General features: G+C 43.6%; 1 protein-coding gene across 1 annotated transcript in view; it reads right to left on the bottom strand.

Annotated features, from left to right (window-relative positions):
- Vps8 (VPS8 subunit of CORVET complex) overlaps positions 1-22,448 on the bottom strand; it is a 153,509-nt gene that overhangs the window by 54,064 nt on the left and 76,997 nt on the right. The window contains exons 18-21 of the mRNA XM_059277052.1: positions 14,773-14,854; positions 14,390-14,472; positions 5,252-5,332; positions 3,632-3,801 (exon numbers count right to left, since the gene is read on the bottom strand). Coding sequence (XP_059133035.1) covers positions 3,632-3,801; positions 5,252-5,332; positions 14,390-14,472; positions 14,773-14,854 — 416 coding nt within the window. The remainder of the gene's footprint in view (positions 1-3,631; positions 3,802-5,251; positions 5,333-14,389; positions 14,473-14,772; positions 14,855-22,448) is intronic.

Genomic DNA, 22,448 nt, shown 5'->3' with positions numbered 1-22,448 from the left:
CTTAAGAACCCACTTCACCTACTGAATTCTTTTTTTGTTTTTTTTGTTTTTTTTTCTCGAGACAGGGTTTCTCTGAGTAGCTCTGTCTGTCCTGGAACTCACTTGGTAGCCCAGGCTGGCCTCGAACTCACAGAGGTCCACCTGCCTCTGCCTCCCAAGTGCTGGGATTAAAGACGTGTGCCACCACCGCCTACTTGGATTCTTAAGCTGTGAGTAGGTTTGCCTCCATGAGTTCTCTGACTGCCGAAGCTGAGCTGAGCCAATGTTCACGCTCAAACTGTAGCATTCTGATAGCTGGTTTCAAAAGTAAGTGGGAAAAAGTCACAATTATCTGAGTGGCTTGGTAAAAGCACGAGTGTCCTCACCACATTCCAGGTGGTTATGACTTGAAACCCTCACACAGATGCCACACTCGGAAGCTTGAGTACTGCTCCTAGGGAGGGATCCAGGGGTGGCACTGAGGATGCTTCAGTGGTCATTTCGGGATCCCCTATTCTAACCAGCAACACTGGAGGAGTGTAGAAGGCAGCCCTCTCTTTGGCTGTCTAGTTTTCCTTCTTGATGCTGTTTCTTTCTGTATAGAGTCTACTTCTCACACACTTGTCCTTCCTCTACCCATCCCTGCTCCTTCAGTTATTATTTCTAGTTCCAAACCTTTAAAATGCCACGGGCTCATGACGCCCAGGTGTGTACCGCCAGGCCAGACATCTCCTTCAGCCCTATGTATCTGTCTCCTTGAGAAGTCTACCCTGGGAGTCTAACAGGAGTCCTGATTTAACATATGCGAATGCAAGCCCCTAACTTTCATTAACTCAACCTCCATTGTGTATCTCCATCCACCGTTCTACATCTCAGCAACAGCAACTGCACTCTTCCAGCTTCTCTGGAGGAAGTGTGGAGTCATCCACAGTTTCCTGCCTTGCACATGATGAGTGCATCTGGAAGCAAATCCTGCTGGGTCTGCTCTCAGATGGTACCCAGAGTTCTCACTTCTTAGTTCTTCACTACTGACTGACTGCACTGCGCCATCTCTCATGCAGGCTACTGAAGTCGCCTTACTGGTCATTCTGCTTCCTTCCTTGTCCCTCTGTGGTCCACTCTAAAAACAGCAACCAGTGACCCTTGACATACCACTTCCATCCTCAAAACTACCCAGTGCCTTCTCAGAAGAAAAGCCCATCTTTGTACAAGAACCCAGTTCTTGTCCGGTTGACCTCTGCTGTCCCTTGGGCATTCTCTTGTTGCTTTCTCTTCACTCTGTCCAGACCTCTTGTGCTACCCACTCACTGGCCGTCAAGCACGATAGGAATGTGCTACCTGACAGCCTCCACATCCCTAACCCCAGCTGAACACACATCCCACAAATTAGATAGCCACTTCCTTAGGTCCTAAAATCACTCCAAAATCATCTACACCGGGGGTGGGGGGGTGGGGGGGGGGGGGAGGGGGGGGGTGTCCCCCAACTGCTCTTTATAAATTAGTAGCTACCAACATCCTCTTTCTTCTATACTGTTTTATTCTTATTAAGGTAATAAGTAATTACGTTTTAATTAGGTTCACAGTTGTCTATTAATAAGTCATTTCAACAGTCAGGCATTCCTAACATGCTATATAAAACAGCCATTCCCCCAAACGTCTGCAAATCTCTCGGCATGTTTTATTCTTTTTTTTCTATAGTGGTTATCACTGCTTCATATTTTGTTCATGCTGCTCTTTATCTTGAGTAGATCTGGTTCACAGTAGTGTCTTTGTTAGGGTTTCCCGTTGCTGTGATAAAACACCATGACTGTGATGGTTTGAATAAAAACAGCCCCCAGAGGCTCAAATCTTTGAATGCTTGCCAAACAGCCGGTAGAACTGTTTGGGAAGAATTAGGCGGTGTGGCCTTGTTGGAGGAGGTGTGTCACTGGGAGTGGGCTTTGAGATTTCAAAAGCCCATGCCATTCTCAGTTAGCTCTCCTCCTACTCTGGATGAAGACATAAGCATTCAGCTGCTGCTCTAGTGCTCTAGAACCATGCCTGCCTTCCATGCTCCTGCCCTGCTCACCAAGGACTCTGAAACTGTAAGCCTCCAATACATTCTTTCTTTCATAAATTGCCTTGGTTGTGGTATCTTATCACAGCAATAAAAACATAACTAAGACAATGACCAAAAGCAACTTGGGGAGAAAAGAGTTTATTTCAGCTTACAACTCTCAGGTAAGACAGGGCAGGAACTCAAGGCAGGAACCCGAAGGCAGGAACTGAAGCAGAGGCCATGGAGGAATGCTACTTACTGGCTTGCTCCTCATTAGCCAGGTTCATTTATTTATTTATTTATATTTTGTGTGTATAGGTATTTTGCCTGCATGCCTGGTACCCATGGAGGCCAGAAGAGGGTATCAGATCCCATGGAATTGGAGTTACAGGCGGTTGTGAGCTGCCATGTGGTGCAGAGAAATGAATCCAGGTCCGCTGAAAGAGCTCTTAACCACTGAGCCATGCTCCAGCCCCAAGCCTGCTTTCTCATTGAACTCAGTATCTCCTGCTCAAAGGTGATACCAACCACAATTGTCTGGGCCTTCCCACAACAATCATTAATAAAAAAAAATGCCCCACAGGCTTGCCTACAGGCCAATCTTACTGAGGCATTTTCTCAATTAGGTTCCCTCTTGTCAGATGACTTTAGTTGAACTGACAAAAACCAAAACCATCAACAACAACCAGGACAAGCAGGTTCTCAATAAGCGACTCCTGAAGGGATGGTTCTTAGTGCGAGGAGAACGCGTTCCTCGTGCATCTCCAGACCTGCCGGTTTTCCTGCACAGCTGACACTCACAAAAACGCTTCCTCACGCCGGGCACTGTCGACTGATGACAAAACCTCAACATGCAGTCACTGTTGCCATCTCAGTCCACAAGTGAGGACACTGAGATAGAAAAAGATGATAAATTAGCACATGGCAGAGTCAACGTCTGAAACCAGGAAGTTGGACTCTGGCGTCTCCGGTCCCTGTGTCACCTGTGTGTGACACGTCTCCCTCTAGGTATTGCGGCTTAAGGATCTCTGTGTTGCTGACTCCTAACTATTTCCAGTCTCAACATGGCTCTGGATTTCTGATAAAGTATGCCTATTACATAACCTACTCAGAGTCTGGCAGCTCCCTCAAGCCTAAGAGCTGCAGGACAGAGTTGTTGTTTTCCCAGTTCCTTATACTGGTTCCTCCTCAGACAATTCACTGTATTTCTCAAGTCAGAGACCTAGTTTCCACTTCCACATCCAATGCACCAGCAAGCTGGTCACACCTGCCAGAGCCACTCTGATCCAAACGACTCTCCGCACACCCACCTCTGTCTCATTCTGCTCAAGGTCATCATCCCCTGAGAGATACACTATCCTGCTTGCTTGACACAGCACTGTTCTCGGGGACACACTTCACCCTCCGGTCCTGCTGCCTTTTCTTTCCATCTTAACTCTGATTAGACAGGATTTATATAACGTCTGAGACCCCTGATGTCCCCTCCCGACTCCCACTCAGACTGGAAGGGCTGTAGGGCAGGAACTCTTGCCTATGTTGCCGGCGGCTTGAATGGCTGACTGTGCACGGTCACAGACTCGGGCCAAGGCCATTAATATCCCTTCCCTCTCTTACCTGAAGACAATGATTTCATCAGCCATTTCTTGGCGTCTCTTGTACTGCTGTAAACATATAGAACAGTAGTCCTGTTTGGGATTGAGTCCTCTGGAGACTGAAGCCCTGAGGTTACACAGTGACCAATGGAGGTCTTGGTTCAGAAGGCTGGTCGTGGTTTCCAGCAAGGTCTGCGGAAGGTCAAAACAAAAGGCTAAAATGAAGGACAGGGACTAATGAACAACACAGCTGAAACTGGAGGTGAGACGACCCAACATCTCAAGTGGGAACCCTTCCCACACAGTGATGACGAACGCACACATTCAAACGCTCAAATCTGTCACTGGCTCCTAAGAAATGTGTGCTCTGCCCTTCTGTGGCTCGATTCAGTACTGATGGCTTTCAGATGACTCGATAAGGCCAAATCTATTGCGTGCATTTATAACTTCTCTCTGGATGGCCCCGACAGTTGTGATAAGAAAGCCTGGATCCCTGGCCTCTGATGGAAACTGCTGCATGGCAGTGTTTCAAGTATCAATTCACTGGAAAGCTAATGTCATTATTCAGCGTTCATTTCCCCTGGGCAGAGATCTCATTTTCTGATCGGCACTTAAAAGTCACTTGAAGCTGCTCAAGATCCTGTCATCTGTCATTAAGACATTTTCACTGCTAACACATGAGGTCACCTTAAGGCTGCCTATGCTTGTAAAGTGCTTTCATACCATATTAATTCTCAACCTGCATACACATCACTGAGACATGCAGTCAGGTTGTCGGTCCGAAGGGCAAGACAGACCTGAGCACAGCCCACCTCCTTGCTATACAGTTCAGCTCTTTAACTTGACCTGTAATGCAAAACTTCTACTTAACTGTCCTCAAGGTATGCTAACACCATCCAGTCAGCCTCCCCCTTCTCTTCTCTTCTATGACTTCCCCAGCGGTGCTCAGCTTTCCCCCCAGGTCCCAGGGCCTGCGTCTGTGGGGACATGGAGCCTCCCTGTGCCATCTGTGGCAGCCTCAATTCTTAAGGAAAACATTTAAGAAAAGCTCTGCCTCTCAATTCTTCTTCTTCTCGCTCCTAAACTCTAACAAAAGCAGATACTGTATCTAACACAGGAGATGGCACCTGGCACTATCCTAAGGAAGAAAGTATACAAGGCCGAGCTGGCTCTAGCTGAATCTTAACAGCTCTAACAGCAATCTTGAGTTAAGAGAGGAATAATGACAATTTCTAGTTAGTAGCAATAATGTTGCAGAATACTTAAATGAACAGTCATTCAGTTTTACTTTGCTATTTTCTATAATTCTCTGACCCTTTTTATGGATTAAAGGTTTTTAATCATTTTCTCAGAAAGTTTATCATATAATAAAATACTAGTCTGATTGCCAATGAATCATAAAATAAGTAAGATGCATTTCAATATTCTATGTGTGCACGGGCACACACAAGTTTATAAGTTAAGTTCACAGGAAACTTACAAGTAGGGAAAGGGACATATGTATCTCAGTCTACTTATTTCTAGTAAGCTGTGACTTTTTTCAAAGACAAAAATACTCAAGCAGAAGGAAAGAAAAGAACAGGAAAAAAACCACAAGTTTTTTCTGTCTTTAGACAAACTCAGACGCAAGCAGATTACTCACTTGCTCATAGTTAAAGGTGTCCAACATCCCCAGAATAAGGCCCTGGATTTCTCCAAGTTTTCCTTTTCCATAAATTGGGTCCTAATCAGAAAAAAAGATGTAACTGTTATGATTCTTGGGATTTTAACGTCACATTAAGTGCTTGTTATGGCTGGTTGTTGTTACTTCCCCTGCGGTCGCATCTCACACTGTAGCCCAGGCTGTGAGGCAGCCCAGGCTGTGAGGCAGCCCAGGCTGGCCTCAAGCTCACAATCCTCCCAAGTGGCAGATTTACAGGAACGGGCTACCATGGCCAGCCTAAGCACTAACAGTCATAACATACCCATTCTTCCATGAACCCTCTCCAGAAGGTGCTTCATTTATTTCTCTCTGGACATCTCAAATATTTTGGAAAATAAAATGGAGGTTACCCAAGTCCCCTCTATAAACAACTTTTTTTCAAGTCTGAACAAACATTTTATCACTTCTTCTCTGAGAAGTTTCTTTGGATTAGACACCAACTTTCCCTCTCTGAGTTCTTATTTATCCACTCCGTGAAAATAAGTGTTATCTAAGAATACCAGAATCCATACAATTCCTTGGCTCTCACATTTTGCCATCTCTTGGTTAAAACTAGCTAAATTTCCCCAGTTTTGGAAACAAACAGCTTCCAGCATTTTTTTTTTTTCGTAATAAAGCCACTGCTGATAAATCACAGCTATTTAGAAACCCAAGTTGTCTGTACTATTTTTCATTGTAGGTATTCCAAGCCACATATTTATTATGCATAATCCTGAAAACACTAGGTGGACCAAAAACTCTTCAAAAACCTCCAAACTGCAATCCACTCATCCAGAGACTGCTGACTTTGGCCGATACTCCTTCAGCCCTGTTCTGCAAAGGACGAAGGAGGATGCATTTTTCAGCATATACAATTGATCACCTCACATATATTTTTTACTTAATGTTATATTGTGAGTACTCTCTGCCACTATCAAATAGTTCTGAAAACTACAGAATAGGAATCATGTTAAAATAAAGTTGTTTACCTAATCATTCTAAGCTGTTATGTCCAGGGTCTCCTCTTCCCCAGCACCATTAACTCATATCACAGCTGATGACTATAATCTTGGTGTCAACCTCTGACTCCTTTGTAAGAGGACATCTCCAGAAAGGGAATTATGGACTAGAGGACAGTTTTATGACTGTAGGCATATTGACAAACTGCTCTATCTAAAATGTATTATGCAATTTTCATCTTCAGCATATTTTGTGTGACCTTATCTTTATTGTTGACTGGATTGATAATTACAATCTTAGGAATTACTAACATATCAAAGTGTCAAGCCTATCACTCTGCTCTAACACCAGGTTATGTGCAAGACAAGTGACTTTTGTCAAACAGAGAAATCCAGGCATACAACCATGATCCAAGTAGACAGTACTTGTTAAAGGGGTAGAATTTTCCAAATACAGGGAAAAAACACTTTATACTATCTACCCCATCCCACAAACAGGCACTTGCATATGATATACACATATCATATGAATATGATATACACATATACACAGTAAACAACAGACCAGACTGTGTCTGTGCATGTACAGACTTTTTGCATTGTAACTGTTTCCTGCACAATATGATTTTATCACAACTATCTACATATCATTTACATTGTACTAGGTGTGTAAGGGAGAGCCAGGCAAGGTGATGCACTTGTGATCCTAGTTCTGGGGAGGTGGAGGCAGGAGGATATTGAGTTCGAGGCCAGCTTGGGCTACAGAACCACAAAAACCAAACATTTAAGAAGTGGGCCGGACGTGCAGGATTTACACAAACTCACACTTTTATATAGGGCTTGCACACGCAGACACTTGCATCTTAGGGAGTTCTCAGAACCCAGCAGGTGCTGCAGGGCCACTGAATACGCTTCACTGGTGTCCCTCAACACCGTCAGCCAATGAAGACGCTGAGGTTGAGAGCGCAAACTCTGTTCAAGAGCTGTTATGCCAAAAGCTGCAATGTGCATCTGGAAACTTAAGAAATCAAGTTTTATGGTCTCCCATATTTATGCTGCCCTCCCAAGTACAGATGCATAAAAAACTAATTTATGGTGGAAAGTAAGGGTAACTAAACTGAATGATAAACAACTGTCAGAAATGTCTCTGGTAACTTTGTGGTAGAGATCTGAAAAACTTGGTGAATTTAACACCAGAGTTTGCTCATTTTCTTTCTTTGTTTTTTGGATGTCTCCGTGCCCCCCACCACAAGGTTTCTCTATACAACAGCCCTGGCTGTCCTGAACTCTCTCTGTAGACCAGGCTGGCCTTGAACTCACAGAGATTCACCTGCCTCTGCCTCCCGAGTGCCGGGATTAATGGCGTGCATCACCACCTGCCTGTCGAGCTTACTCATTTTCAATCACAGCTTCTGCTGTAGGCTCTGGAAGGCTGGGCAGTAAGTACAGCTTCTAACAGAGACTAGTACCAAGCTTGGGGTTTTTCTAGAGCAGTATGGAGCTGTTCTTCATGGATTTGACTCCTCTAGTGCTTTCGGCTGTGAGACTGAAGAAATGGAAAGGACGAAATAGCTCTGTATTTTTCTACTAATTATAATACATTAGGGCTTGAGCAGGCATTATCAGCTGGAGTCCCGGTCTCTGCTGGAGGTCCCATCACTGAGCTAGAGAGCCCTGTACCGGGGCGATCACTCATAAGTCTGGCTTGTATCTCAGATGTGTCCTTTGGAAAAACAACTCATACCACACATCCACCAGATAACTTCCTCTTTTCATTTTCCTTGCATAAAAATAGATCTATTTAATGCCTTTCATCCTTGTTTAATTATGTTCTGATGAAGCTCCCATTAGGTACAGACATCTCTTAGCCACAGTGTCTATCGGTATTACAATATTATAAACATCTAATTTAACATCTATTCTAACCTGCCGGTCAATGTGCTACAGTACTAATAGTTTTGGAGTTTGACAAGAGAGACTGAAAGATAAAGATATCCTTTTGTTGCTGTTATTTGTTTGTATTGCAAAACAGAGTTTCTCTGTGTGGCCCTGGCTGTCCTGGAACTCGCTTTTGTAGGCCAGGATGGCCTTGAACCCACAGAGATCTGCCTGCCTCTGCCTCCTGAGTGCTGGGATTAAAGGTGTGTGCCGCCACTGCCCAGGGAATAAAGATGTCTTAAAAGGTTAAATTCAGAGAAAAAGACGTCATCTTTATAGGTCATTTCTATATTTACTTCAATATACATAATTTAAAAGCAAAACCAGAAAAACTACTCATGCTGAGGCAACACATCAATTATAGAATTCGAGATGAGAGCAAGGCTTTAAGGACAGCTTAGGGCAGCCACCAGCTCTCATCATCACTCTGCAACATCCAGCTAGCTCTCATAAAAAAAGCTGCTGATGTTTGTTATACAAAATTATCTTAAGGTGTGTTACTTTAGTTTATGTTGCATTTATTTAACTCTGTGAAGCTGTGTTATTGTGCCTGTCTAAAACACCTGATGGTCTAATAAAGAGCTGAACGGCGAACAGCAAGGCAGGAGAGAGGATAGACAGGGCTGGCAGGCAGAGAGAATAGATAGAAGGAGAAATCTGGGAGGAGAGAAGAGGTAGCCAGAGGAGGAAGAGGACTCCAGTGGCCAGCCACCCAGCTATACAGCAAGCCACGGAGTAAGAGTAAGATTTACAGAAGTAAGAGAAAGGGAAAAGTCCAGAGGCAAAAGGTAGATGGGATAAGTTAAGCAAAGCTGGCAAGAAACAAGCCAAGCTAAGGCTTGGCATCCATAATTAGGACTAAGCCTCTGTGTGTGATTTATTTGGGAGCTGGGTGGCAGGCCCTCAAAGAGACAAAGAGTAAGAAAACAACCAACAACATTTTGGTGTACCAACGTGGTACTCCCATTTTCATAGTGCCTGAGAAAGCTAAAAAAAAAAAAATAAAATAAGGCTCCTTTAAGAGTTTGTGCCTGCTGGCAAGCCCTTGAGCAGACAGTACGTTAAGTAGGAACAAAAAACTAAGTAAAAATGCCTGCCACAGTGCAAGCATCGGCATTCTAGAGCTCTAGGAAGGCTGAATGCAGTTTCTGGTCAGACAAACCTCCCATGGGCTTCAAGTTTCACGCTTGGTTTTCACTACCCAAGAAGTGGGTGGACCAAGCTGAGAGCCCATGTGGAGGATCAAGGTGTAGGTTAGCAGTTTAAAGGTTTGCTCATAGGGTCAAAAAAGGGCTGAAGATATATAATAAAAGAGGTCTAGATGGAAAAATCTCTAAACAGGTTACAGTGTGTTTAACAATGTGCATAAGGCTTAAGAAAAGAAAAAGAGTATAGTCATAGAAAGAAATGAATAGTTTAAAAATAATAATAAAGTCTTTAAAGAGAGAGTAAAAGTAATGTAAAAGAAAAAAAGCCACATAAGATGGGAAATACACAGGGAGTCTGGATCCTGTATGTTGCTGTGTTGATTTTGAACTTTTTGATTGTTGAAAAGCAAAGGCAGCTGCAAAGAGACCTAGAATTGAAAGAGGGACTGCTGAAATAAATCAGCCTATATACTTTAGGAATACCTTAACTTTTAAAAAGTCAAAAACTATATTTGTCAAAAGGAAATCAAAAATGCTTTGGAGTTTTGTTCCCACAGGAGATGAGAGGCTGTGGATTCCTTCAGGGTTAACATGGATCAGGTGTGTTCAGGGGAGACCTCCTGAATCCTGACAGGTGATATCAGCCAAGGTTACTGCTGGTCTTCCCAGGACTTGACCATTACCTAAGCCACCATGTGTGATTTATTTGGGAGCTAGGTGGTGGGCCCCCAAAAAAGTTAAAGCAAACAATAGACGTTTCTCTATAAGTTGCCATTAACTGCGGAGGAAGACACACTTGGTGCCCACATACAGTTTCAAAAGCTCGCCAAAAAAGGATATGGTTGCCACTTTCCCCCACTGCTTTCTGGAACTTAGCCTATCACATGTATATGTGATTTGTTTCCTAACTGAGCATTATCTTAAAGTGTGAGCATGGCTCCATGAAAGAGTGTACACAGCAGCCTCGTGGTTTTTTCAGTAGGATATTTGCAAGTAGCTTTCTTAGAAATCAAGAATGACTTCAGCCATAGGCAGTATCCATTTAAAAATCCTTGATTGTATTTATTATTATCATTGTGTGTGGGGGGGAGGGGGAGGGAGAGAGACAGGAAGGGAGAGGAAAGGAGGAAGGGAGAGAAGGGGAGAGAGAGAGTTAGAAAGGAAGGGAAGGAGGGAGGGAGAAAGGGAGGCAGAGAGACATGGGGGGGTCATATATGGAGAGGCCAGTGTTTAAGGAGCTGGCTTTATCCTTGTACATTTACACAGGTTCTAGAATTGTCAGACTTGTCATGAAGCATCTTTCCCACTACTGAGCCATCTTGTTGCCCTACCCAGTGATGCCTCTCTAACTTAAGAGTTCCTGTTGGGCGGTGGTGGTGAACACCTTTAATCTCAGCACTAGGGAGGCAGAGGCAGGCGGATCTCTGTGAGTTTGAGGCCAGCCTGGTCTACAGATCGAGTCCCAGGACAGGCTCCAAAGCTACACAGAGAAACCCTGTCTCAAAACGCCCCCCCCCCCAAAAAAATTCAGAAGACATGGTCATATGCTGAGAATGTCTTGACTGGTGCGTATTTATTCAAAGTGATGCCTGGAACCTGAATTATTCAGTTTCTCTAGGAGCGTAAGTGGTTAATAAGTAAGGAAGCTTTTAAGGAACTCTTTAACTTACTTTAGTTGTATATGGGCAATTATGTGTCTAAATAACCATCCCTCCCTACCTTCTCCCTGGGGGATTGCTAGGTAAATATGAACTTGAAAAATGCATCAACTCAAGATAGAGCAGAAAGCCAGAGATGTGAAGCCAGAGGACCAGTTTCTCACCCAGGAGCAGTAAACTGGGGTAAGATCAGAACGGTACCTTCCTCTCTAGAAATGTGAGACTGTTCAGGGATCAAAAGGACAAGTGCAAAGACTCTATAATGTGGGTGTGGTTTATCATCACAGGTTCCTGTGCTGGACACTCAGCTAAGTCCTCAGTGTGGCAACGCTAGGAGACAGTGGCATCTATAAGAGGTCCACTGGAAAGTGTTTAGGTCACTGTAGGCAAAACCAAAACAGTAAAAATATCAGGACTAGTAAGGCAGTTCCATGAGATGCCATGTTGCTCCCCCAGCACTGCTACTAAAGAACTGTGGCCATCTGCATTATCTTTGGCTTCTGTTCTGGGGATGTAACGCTCCCTCTTGCACAAGCTCTTGCCATATGATCACATACACTGTGAAGTCTTTACCAAGTGGGACTGACATGGGGCTATGGCCTTGGAGTCCTAGAACTGGGAGCTACATAACAACATTCCTTTATAAAGGAGTCTAAGAGGTCAACAAGGAAAAACCACTGGAACCCAGGAGGGGCTACACAAACGCAAAGTCAAGAGGTCCAATGTGATCATCCAGAATTCAACTTCTTTCTAACACAGTGGCACCTAAAAGACAACTATTTAGCTACATACCATCTATACATAAATACATGATGCACATGAGAAAATATCTACCCAATACATACCCAATCAAGGACTTTATAAACGACTATAGAAAGAACACTTCAAACCCACAGACATCAAAGCAAATGCCTCAGCTAAAAAGCAGGCAAAAGTTCTGGAACAGACATCTCACGAATAAAGACAAACAGTCATGGAGGAACTGCCAATTTAAAAAGAAGATCTGCTCCAGGTCCAGGCCAGCCCTGCACATCTTGCAATGGGGCCCAGCCTGGTGGGTCTTACCCTCCCCAAACCCTCCCCAGTCCTCAGATCTAGCCCAGGTCTCACAACCTGTGCCCGGCCTAATCTGGTGAGCCTGGCCTGTGTCACCTGACCTCTGGGCTTGGGCCAGGATGCCCTTCAGCCTCCCTGTGACCACCTGATCCAGCCTCCAGGCCCAGCCTGCCCTGCTCTCCTGCCTCCATTCTCCTGCTATTACATGTAGACCGAGGGTAAGCAATGGAGATGCACTAGTTCCTCAGGACAGCGCAGAGCAGACAGTCCTTAAAATGCAATGTTTCCCACGTGAAACACTGTGAACAGAGGAATCCTAACATTTTCTCTCAGGAAGCTCCTGTGGGGCAGACTCTCATTTCATTTATACAAGCAATCAGTGGAACTGGGTAAAAGAGAACTAATACACGGTAACTAATCTGTTCCTCAAAAACAGAAACTTAAATGGGGGATAATTGAAATGATGTCATCAAAACCGTGCCTCAGGAAACAGGCAATAGCTCCCATCTGTCATCCAGGACACTTCTTTGGTTTTTCTCCTTTGTCAGCAGACTTAAAACAGGGTCTGACATAACCGAGGCTGGTCTGGAACTTGCTAACTTTTAATCCTTTCCCCACCTCCAGAGTGACGGCTCTGCATGCCACACCTACACACGAGGTGTTGATGTGGTGCTGGGCACTGGACCCAGGGCTTCCTGCATGCAAGGCAAGCATGCTATCAACTGAGCTACACACTTGTTAGCCACAATCTATATAACTGCCTTCCCTGTACCAAAGGATTGGGATGAATAAAAGTACTTTTAAAAAATCCTTGTCCATGTACAGGGGCAAAGCTATTACAATAAACACAAATGGGTAAGTTTAAGAACAAAACACCCCCCTGATTAGTGAGAAGTTAATTAATAATGCAAACAGCACAATTGTAATGAATCCCAGTGTAAGTCAAAGCCAAGAGTTTCAAATATTAAAAGGCTTCAAAGAGATCAGTTTTGAAACGAAACGTTTCCAAGTTACGTGATGCCTTGCAAAAGGAGAGGCAGATTTTTGTTATAATTTATATGGCATAGTGTGTGGCTAAAGTTCACCATAAGGCGCAGTGTGCATACAAGACAGAATCCGCTTTGGGATTTAGATCCATTTCTTCTAGCCTCATGGAGGTGTCTCTTTATATGTTTTCAAACCTTGTGATTAATATATTTAAAACACATGGAAACAGTCTACCTTGGAGAATTCTTCAGTATGTGATAGTTGCCAAGGACTGAATGCGGTAACTCACACTTGAGGGTTGGGTGTGTTGGTGCACTGGGAGGCAGAGGTAGGAGGAGATCTGAGTTTGGGGCCAGCCTGGGCTACACAGGGAGACCTGTCTCAAAACACCAACCAACTAAACAGAAAACCCCATATACGATACTCATGCTTTTTTTTTCCTTTGGTATCGGGGATGAACAAGGGCCTCACACTAGGCAAGCAAGGGTTCCACTGCTGAGCAACACCCCCCCGAGTCCTAAATTCCTGCGGACATAGCACTCTGTGATGGAGTGACTACTGCATGCAGTACCCTAAATCAGACTGGCCACCCAGAAGCCTCAGAGCACCTGAGAAGAAGCACTTGGGGAGTCTTAGAAGGAGCTGTGGGGACATTACAATGGATAAAAATCGAGACCAGTGGAGTCCTGGCACTATTTGACTCTGTGTGTGCGTGCACATGTTTGTGTGCTCATGTGCGCGTGTGTGCGTGCATTGAGAGTGTCTGCGCTCGAGTGTGCACGCGTTACTACTGTACACAGGATGAGAGAAGACTGGTCTAATTCCTGCTGTCTCCCCAAGAATGTTCACAGGTTTTACTAAAAATACAGCTCCGAGTATTTTTAGTGTTCTCTTCCTTATGAAGCCGGGAGGTTTTAAGTTTTTGCCAAAGAAAACAGGAGAAAATGTTTCTTACAATAACTCTGGACAAAAGGCTAGCTAGAATTTACAGCTGGGGTGAGTTTTTAACTTAGAAGTATTTTTAGAATGAGCTAGAAAACTGAAATAACAACTACTACTTAGAATGCCTACATTTTTAGAGATTTTTTTTTTTAAATCTAAAAGTATGATCAGCCAGAAATAGGTGCCCATTGTCTCCCAGGGGCTACAAACACCAGGAAATGTGTGTGTGAACCCCATGGAAGCAATGTCAGGTAGGGCGGGACCTATGGGGTGACACCATGTAAGACTGATTCAAGGTTAGTTAGAGATTTGGGTAATGCCAAGACATAGGTGATCTGAATCTCAGCCTCACTTATTGGTAAAATAACCGAAATCAATCGATATTTGGCCTCCCTGCCCCTCTGAGCTCACCTGCAGGATTCTCTGTAAGATGGACGGCAGGGCGATGAACGCCGCCATACTGTTCAGAACTTGCATGGTCAAAGATTTCAGAGCTGTTGGGACAAAATGTTAATATTAAGACTAGTTCTGCTTTTCTTTTTAATTAGGGGAAAACAGTCACCTTACACAGAAACTTAGCTAACCCAGGCCAGTTTGGATCTTAAAACTGCCTGCTGCTCAGCTGCACAGACTATAAACTTTCCTCACACAGCAGGGAACGCACAGGGTGAGACTGGGACTACGACACTGGGAAAATAACAGAACGCTACAGGGGAAGGATGCTGCCACAGCAGGTTTGCAGACAGAAAGTGGGCTGGGGAGTAGCCCAGCCGAGGGGATTTTGAGGGGTTTACCTTCGCAGTGCAGATGAGGAGCAGCTGAGCCGGAGAGCTTCTGTGGCGCCATCATTGCCTCCAACAGTGGAAACCATAGTGCCTGTGGCATCAGAGGAAACCAGACCGTTAGCACAGTGGCAGCGGCTGAAATGTACGTGTACTGGCAAAAACTAGACAAAGAGGAAATTTGAATCTGACTGGGAAAAGACAGTAAAAAGCAGAGAGTGCAGCCAGAAGAGGTCACCCTCATGAGCTGTGGGAAGCATAAGGAGGACGGGGGATTATAATTTTGCTTATATCTGGAGAGTGTGGGTGCAAACCAGCCGTGAGAGCTTCCTGCTAGGCTCCAACCAGCCACAAAGAAGGGGTCAATCCCCGCACGGCCACTCACCTCCACTCTTTCCTACACCAAGAATTAGGGTCTTTCCTAAATTGCTATACATCAGGAGTGGAGGCTAAGATGAACTCATTACCATTACCAACTTCACCGAGAGATAAGCAGATTTACCATTTATTATTTACTTCTACTACGGACTCCACTTAAGGCCTTAGACGTATTCTTTTGTTTGTTTGTTTGCTCTCATAATAACCTTACATCATAACTATCTTCATTTGACTCCAAATTCTTTGTTCTTCCCAATCTTCACCACAAAACCCAAGCTAATCCATTTTGACAATTCAGTTAGGTAATCATTTATAAATGCCTTACACCACCTTGACAGGAACTGCTGCAAGCATCCAGGAGACCTGGGGAGGGGTCAGTGTAACAGAGCAGGAGCATGATGTCTCACAGGACACCGGCACCTACTGCCAGTGAACACACACGAACAGGTGTGATATGCTTTCTCATTGGGACCACCAGCCTGCTAATAATGACACTGAGATTTATCAATTATGAAAGTCTGGCCTTTAGCTTAGGTGTGTTCCCAATTAGCTCTTATAACTTAAGTTAACCCATTTATATTAATCTATGTTCTATCATGTGGTGTTACCTCTCTTCTGTCTTGTACTTACTGTTTCCTCTCTGTGTCTCCTCCTCTTCCTCTCTCTCCCTGGAGACCCCACCTATACCTCCTGCCTTCTATTGGCCGTTCAGCTTTATTAAACCAATCACAGCAATACATCTTCACACAGTGTACAGGTATCTCACAACGGACAGGCCTGGTGGCTTTCCTAGTGGGTGTCCATTGAAGAGGGTGCCTGGGGTAGTGGGTGTCCAGTGTCACAAAGAGCTCCTTCTACCCATTGGTGGCCGAGGCAGGGAGCTGTGCTGCCCAGGCTCCCCTCTCCAAGTGTTCCACTTATTCTGCTGGTGTGTGCAGGTCCTTGACTTGGAGCTGTATTTCTTTTAGCTGGTGATTGTGTCCTTGTATTATCCTCTCCAGCACCTTGCCTTCAGTTCTCTATCTTGTTTTTAGAAGCACATCATGTATTTGTTTATTTTAGAGAACTCTTATTTTACATGGCATACCTGACTTTTACTTTTGGTTTGTCTATTTATTATGTTTAGAAATTTGATTTATGAAATTATTTAATCAAATGATTTTTTAAATTATCTTTTGAAAAAGGTTTATTCTTACTTTCCAAATGGCAGATGATATATGTGTAGGGATAAAAGCCATGGGATATATTCATATCTTAAATGGGAGAGCTATTCTTCTAATAAATCTCTATATTAACCTTAACACATATGGCATAAGGGACTCTGGCAGGCCCGAGCGTGATAGCCATGGCTCTGGCAGGCCTTGCCTCTCCCCTATTCTCTCTTCCTTGCTAAAAACTGTTAGATTACATTTCTAAAGCTAGTCACTAAGGTCTAGTCCCTTATTTGGACACTTCCTCCTCCTGTGGCTGACTACCAAGGTCCAGTTATTGAAGTACTAAAGTCCAGCCATCAAAAGCTCCCTTTGGCTCACCTAATTAACACACCCAATTAAAATTAAACACCTTATCCTAACAAGGGTTTCCCTTTTTATAAACTGCCATTTGCTTATGGGTCATGTCTGTCTCCTCTCTATCCAGAGGCAGTTAGTCCTTTGTCCCTCTGGAGCAAATATCCCTTCCCCCTTCTCCCTTCTCCCTTGTTCCCTTCCCCTTCTCTCTCATCCTCTGTCTCCTGTTTTTGTCTCTTATTCCATGGCCTTTGTTCCCCTGGGACAAATAAATCTCCTTTGTTCTGAGAACTTGGTCTTGGGGTGTCTGGTGCTGATATCAGTCCTTTCACCCTTTACTTTTATCTCTCTTATTCTATAATACTGATTTCTAAGATTTTTAAGCTGGGTAAGTCTAAAACCCCACATTAAAATAATGACCCATACTGTGACAATCGCATCACATGAGATGACACATAGGAAGAGATATGCAGAGATGGGGGCACTCAGCACATAGAGCAGATATGCAGAGGTGTGGACAATCGGAATATAGGAACAAATATGCAGAGGTGGGGACAATCAGAATAAAGGAACAGATATGCAGAGGTGGGGACGGCTGCAAAATATTTGTTTACACAATACAAATACTGTGTAAAGTTGTGTTACTTGCTTGGTTTAATAAAGAGCTGAATGGCCAATAGCCAGACAGGAGAGAACAGGTGCGATTTCTAGGGAGAGAGAGAACTCTGGGAAAAAGAGAGATGCCAGCAAGATGTGGAACAAGTTGGACATACAGTACAGAAGACAGGTAACAGAGATACATGGCAGATTGTAGATTAATATAAATGGGTTATGATATAGGAGATAGTTGGGGACAAGACTAAGCTAAAGGCTAAGCTTTCATAATTAATAAGAATTCTCCATGCCATTATTTATGAGCTGGAGGCCCAAAAGAAAGCTTGCTACAGTTGGCGCCCAACATGGGGCACGACTACATGGACAGATAAATTGCTGCTGGGCCTCTCTGTGAATACTCACAGTAGTTGGCTACCATGTGCAGGGACTCTGGAATGTGGGCTCAGCAACTTTCCAGAGCTGGGGCAATAAATGTGGCTCCCACCAGTACCTGCTGGCATGAGGCTAGGCTCTCAGAGAACCAAGGGGTGCACAGCCAGCAGCCAGTGCCACTCTGTAGTAGCCTAACAGTTTAAGATTTGTCTCCTGTGGTCATAGAACACTGCAAATGCATGCTGCAGACACACAGAAAGTCATACAGAACAGACAGCAGAGGTGGGGGTGCTCAGTCTCCTTGGAGAAGGACTGATCATCCAATTTCCTAAGGTCTAATTTCAAGAAAATACTCCAAATAATTGGATTTTCTGGTAGGCTTCCTCCTGGGAAATAGTCAAGGTGGTTCATTATCAAGCTTTTGGGTGTTTCAAATCTTCTAGTTACTTCCTTGTCTAAAGCAACAGTTTTTGTTCTCATTTTCTTCAATACAAAACAAAGAGATACAAAGTAAACTATCATTAAAAATCTCCCACTGCTAACTGAGGCACCACTGAAGCAGATGTCTTCTAGAGGAGGAAGAGTCATTGGTGTTCTTTAAGGGTCTAGTCCCTGAGAGGCGGACCATGCCCCAGTGGGTGGCGCCACATGTATTATAACACATGGGTTGAACAAATCAGACTCAATGGAATCTGAGAGAAAAGGGAGGGAACAGGAGGTAAGAATGGATCTGGGAAGAGTTAGATGGGGAAGTGGGGATGAGTACGATCAAAATATACTTGAAGTTCTCGAAGAATAAAATCATATTTAAAAAGAAATCCCCTGAGCTTAATGATTTTCATGAAAATAAATTTGCAGAAAGATGAGCATTTAAATCGTTTGCTATTGTTGTGAAAATTGCTCATAATGAGGCAGAAACTAGTGGATAGTGGGAGGAGACAGCAAAGAGTATTCATGGGGAGGGGCTCCAACGGGGGGGGGTCAGTACAGGAGGAGAAGGGATGAAGGACAAATAACCCCAAGCTTCAAGGAATCTGTTGTGGAATTAGGTAACACTTTCTGAAAGGCACCTTCTGATTGGTTTAATAAAGAGCTGAATGGGCAATAGCTAGGCAGGAGAGGATAGGCGGGACTTCCAGGCAGAGATAGGAACTCTGGGAAGAATCAGAGGTGGGGAATTCACCAATGAGACTTGGAGCAAGTACGGTATATGGTACTGAAGAGAGGTAACAAGCCATTTGGCAGAATGTAGATTAATACAAACAAGTTAATTTAAGTTATAAGAGCTAATTGGGGACAAGCCTAAGCTAAGGCCAAGCTTTCATAATTAATAAGTCTCTGAGTCATTATTTGGGAGCTAGTCATCCAAAGAAATTCTGACTACATTTGGTGTCCAACACATGGCACATATATCCACAGAGGGCCTGAGGAAGCTGAAAAAAATCTGGACATGAAGCCAAACATGGCTTCTTAGTGACCCCATCTCTGAAGCAGGCCAGGTGCTAATGACGTACAGAGACATGGCTCCTTTCAGAGGCCCCGCTGTGAGGTCAACCACTTAACAGCTGGCACAGTACTTGGCACTACGTAGAAACACCTGCCACAGCAGGAGCCCACCAACTTCTCAGAATTGGGGCAGATAGGCTCCCCCAGAAAGGCAAATAGTGGCTGTAGCCCAGAACCAAGGGGTAGCCCACTGGACTGACCAAAAGTGGGGTGGAGCCAGCCCCTGGCGCCAAGTGCTAAGAAGAACCACACAGCCAGTAGCCTGGCCCTTTAAGGCTTGGCTCACATGGTCAGAGAAGGCTGCAGGCATGCAGAAAGCCAGGTCCAGACCGAGAAAAACCTCTGAACACATACAGTATGCTTGAAAACGTGCTTAGGTACTGAAGAAAAAAGAAAATGGGTATAGACAGTCCTAAAAAAATAGTTTAGAAATAATAAAGTGAAGTCTTTAAAGAGAGAGTGAAGTAATACACGAAGAGCAAGCCACATAAGGATAGGGAATACAAGTAGATCCTATATAGTATTTTATTAACTTTAAATTTTTTAAATGTTCATGAGAAAAAAATAACAACTGCTGAGAGACATTGGATTGTAAAAAAAAATGCTTAATTAAACCAGCGCACACACACACACACACACACACACACACATACATATATATGATGTCTTAACTTAAGAATGGAAGTCAGGAAATGTGTTACATTGGGCAAAAGGTTATGTTTTAGTTCCTGCAGGAAACAAAAAGCTATGGATTCCTTCAAAATTAATAAAAATCATATTTGACTGGAGGAAACCTCCTGAAAATCTTGGCTATAGACATGAAGGAAGAAACCAAGAAAAGCTACAAGACAGGCGAGGAATATGCTGATCCCTCTACATGGGAACAGCTCTGAGACTGGATGAGATATGATACATCTTGTTGGCTACAGAGTCACATTACTTATTATTACAAGCCATCCTTTCATATGGCATAAAGAGAGATTTAAAGTACAGTTTGGTTATATGGTCCAAATAGACTTACAAAGTTGGCAGATGCCTTTTACCTGCTCAAACATAGAACAGAAAATCATCTTTAGCTGACTTGTGCACACCACACATTCCATACTTGTGTTGATACAGATATATATATTATCTTTAAAAGTTTTCAGAAAAAAGACCAGACACTAACGAAGGCAAGTAGCCAGGTGATCCAGTCTCACAGAATGTCTGTTACAGTGTCCTCATAACACGGCTCAGGACACCTTCAAAGCTGCTGGCTGAGAGGGTCCAGCCTCACAGACTACTCCAGCTAGGACTTCAGGTAAGCCCTGCCTTTCCCATAACACAGAGACTGGACAACAAATGATACAGCTAGCTCTCCCAGGACTTGACCGTTGTCTCAATTTCTCAGTCACTCCTCAGACAATAGGAAATAATTTTAAGAACATGACGCCCACATTCTCAAGAGGTGGGGTGGATGATTTTTGGTCATTCAATGGGTTATGGATAATTGTCATTGTTTAGGAAAGTTAGTTGCAAGTTGCTATTGGTCATGGTCAGGGAGGAAATTAAGCAAAGGAGATTAGATTAAGGGATTTCTTTCTTTCTCTTTCCTCTATCCTTCTTTCTCTTCTATTTAGTGAAAAAAAAGGGAAGGGGATATAGGGGTAATAAAAGGGTAGACTATTGTTGCTGGTGGTTTTTTTTACCCCTTTTTGGGGGACCTGCCACTCAGCTCCCAAATAAATCATACACGGAGGCTGATTCGTAACTATGAATGCCTAGCCTTAGCTTGGCTTAGTTTCTTGCCAGCTTTCCTTACCTTTAATTATCCCATCTACTACCTTTTGCCTCTGGGCTTTTCCTGTTCTCTTACTTCTGTAAATCTTACTCTTACTCCATGGCTTGCTGTGTAGCTGGGTGGATGGCTGGGAGTCCTCCTCCTTCTCTGGCTACTTCCTTTTCCCTTTCTCCTCCCAGATTTCTCCTCCTATATATTCTCTCTGCCTGCCAGCCCTGCCTATCCTTTCTCCTGCCTTGCTATTGGCCATTTGGCTCTTTATTAGACCATCAGGTGTTTTAGACAGGCACAGTAACACAGCTTCACAGAGTTAAACAAATGCAATATAAACAAAAGTAACATACCTTAAAATAATATTCCACAACAGATTATTGAATCTACTTTTAAACTAAAAAACAACTACTAGTCTCAAATATTTTACATTGGTATGGAATTTTGTGTATGGATACAAATTTAAGGTTATTTTTGTTATATATATATACACACACATATACATATTTCTACTCTTGTTTAAGGTATTGTACCTATGCAGCTCATTTAAAAACGTGAAGCTCTAGTCCTTGAAAGCTATTGTTACAAACTGTTTAGGATAATTAAGAAATAAAGGTTAGTGTGTGTGTCTACATGTGTGTATGTGTGCATGTATGCGTGTGTACATGGAGACCCTCAGTCAAGCCCAGAATGTGTAGAAGGCTAGCCTCTAACAGTCACCACATCTCCCTGGAATTTATGTGGACTCTGGAGGTCTGTACTGCAGCCCTCTTGCTCATGTCAACTACTCTAACTGTTGCATCACACCCCAGTCTCCAGTACTGAATGATTTTTTTAAGGTATCTGTGTTATTTCACCAAAAAGTTTTCATAAGGAAAAAAAACATCTATATGTAAATGTTTCTTATGCATACTTTTTACAATCCGTGACAAATTATAAAGTTATGAAGACTGAAAACATGCCAAGATGCATTCTTTTTATTTTAACATATATAGTACATACATGTGCTATAGATACTGCTCTGTATGCTGTGAATGTGTTGCTCTGATTGGCTGATAAAAAAAATGCTGATTGGCCAGTAGCCAGGCAGGAAGTATAGGTGGGATAAGCAAATAAAGAATTGTGGGAAGGCTGGATGGTTGAGTCAGTAGACGCCAGCCCGCCATCCAGGGAGCAGCATGTAATGGCACACAGGTAAAGCCACAGAACATGTGGCAACATATAGATCAACAGAAATGGGCTGAGTTTAAATGTAAGAGCTAGTCAGTGGTAGGCCTGAGCTAATGGCCAAGCAGTTTTAATTAATATAAGCTTCTGAGTGATTATTTTATAAGTGGCTGTGGGATCTTTGGGGCTGAGCAGGACCGGAGAAAACTTCAGCTACACATACGAAAATTTAACCTTAGTTCCCCATTTGAGAAACCTAGGATGTGAGAAGAGGCCTTGCTATCAGTACAACGCCAGATCAGGAACACTGGAGGGGCAAGCAGAGACAGAGAAGCTGTGTGTGGGCTACAGCTAACCACTATCACCTCTCC

The sequence above is a fragment of the Peromyscus eremicus genome, chromosome 12 (genome assembly GCF_949786415.1).
Source record: "Peromyscus eremicus chromosome 12, PerEre_H2_v1, whole genome shotgun sequence".
In the NCBI taxonomy this organism is placed as follows: domain Eukaryota; kingdom Metazoa; phylum Chordata; class Mammalia; order Rodentia; family Cricetidae; genus Peromyscus; species Peromyscus eremicus.
This window is presented reverse-complemented; position numbering and strand designations above follow the sequence as displayed.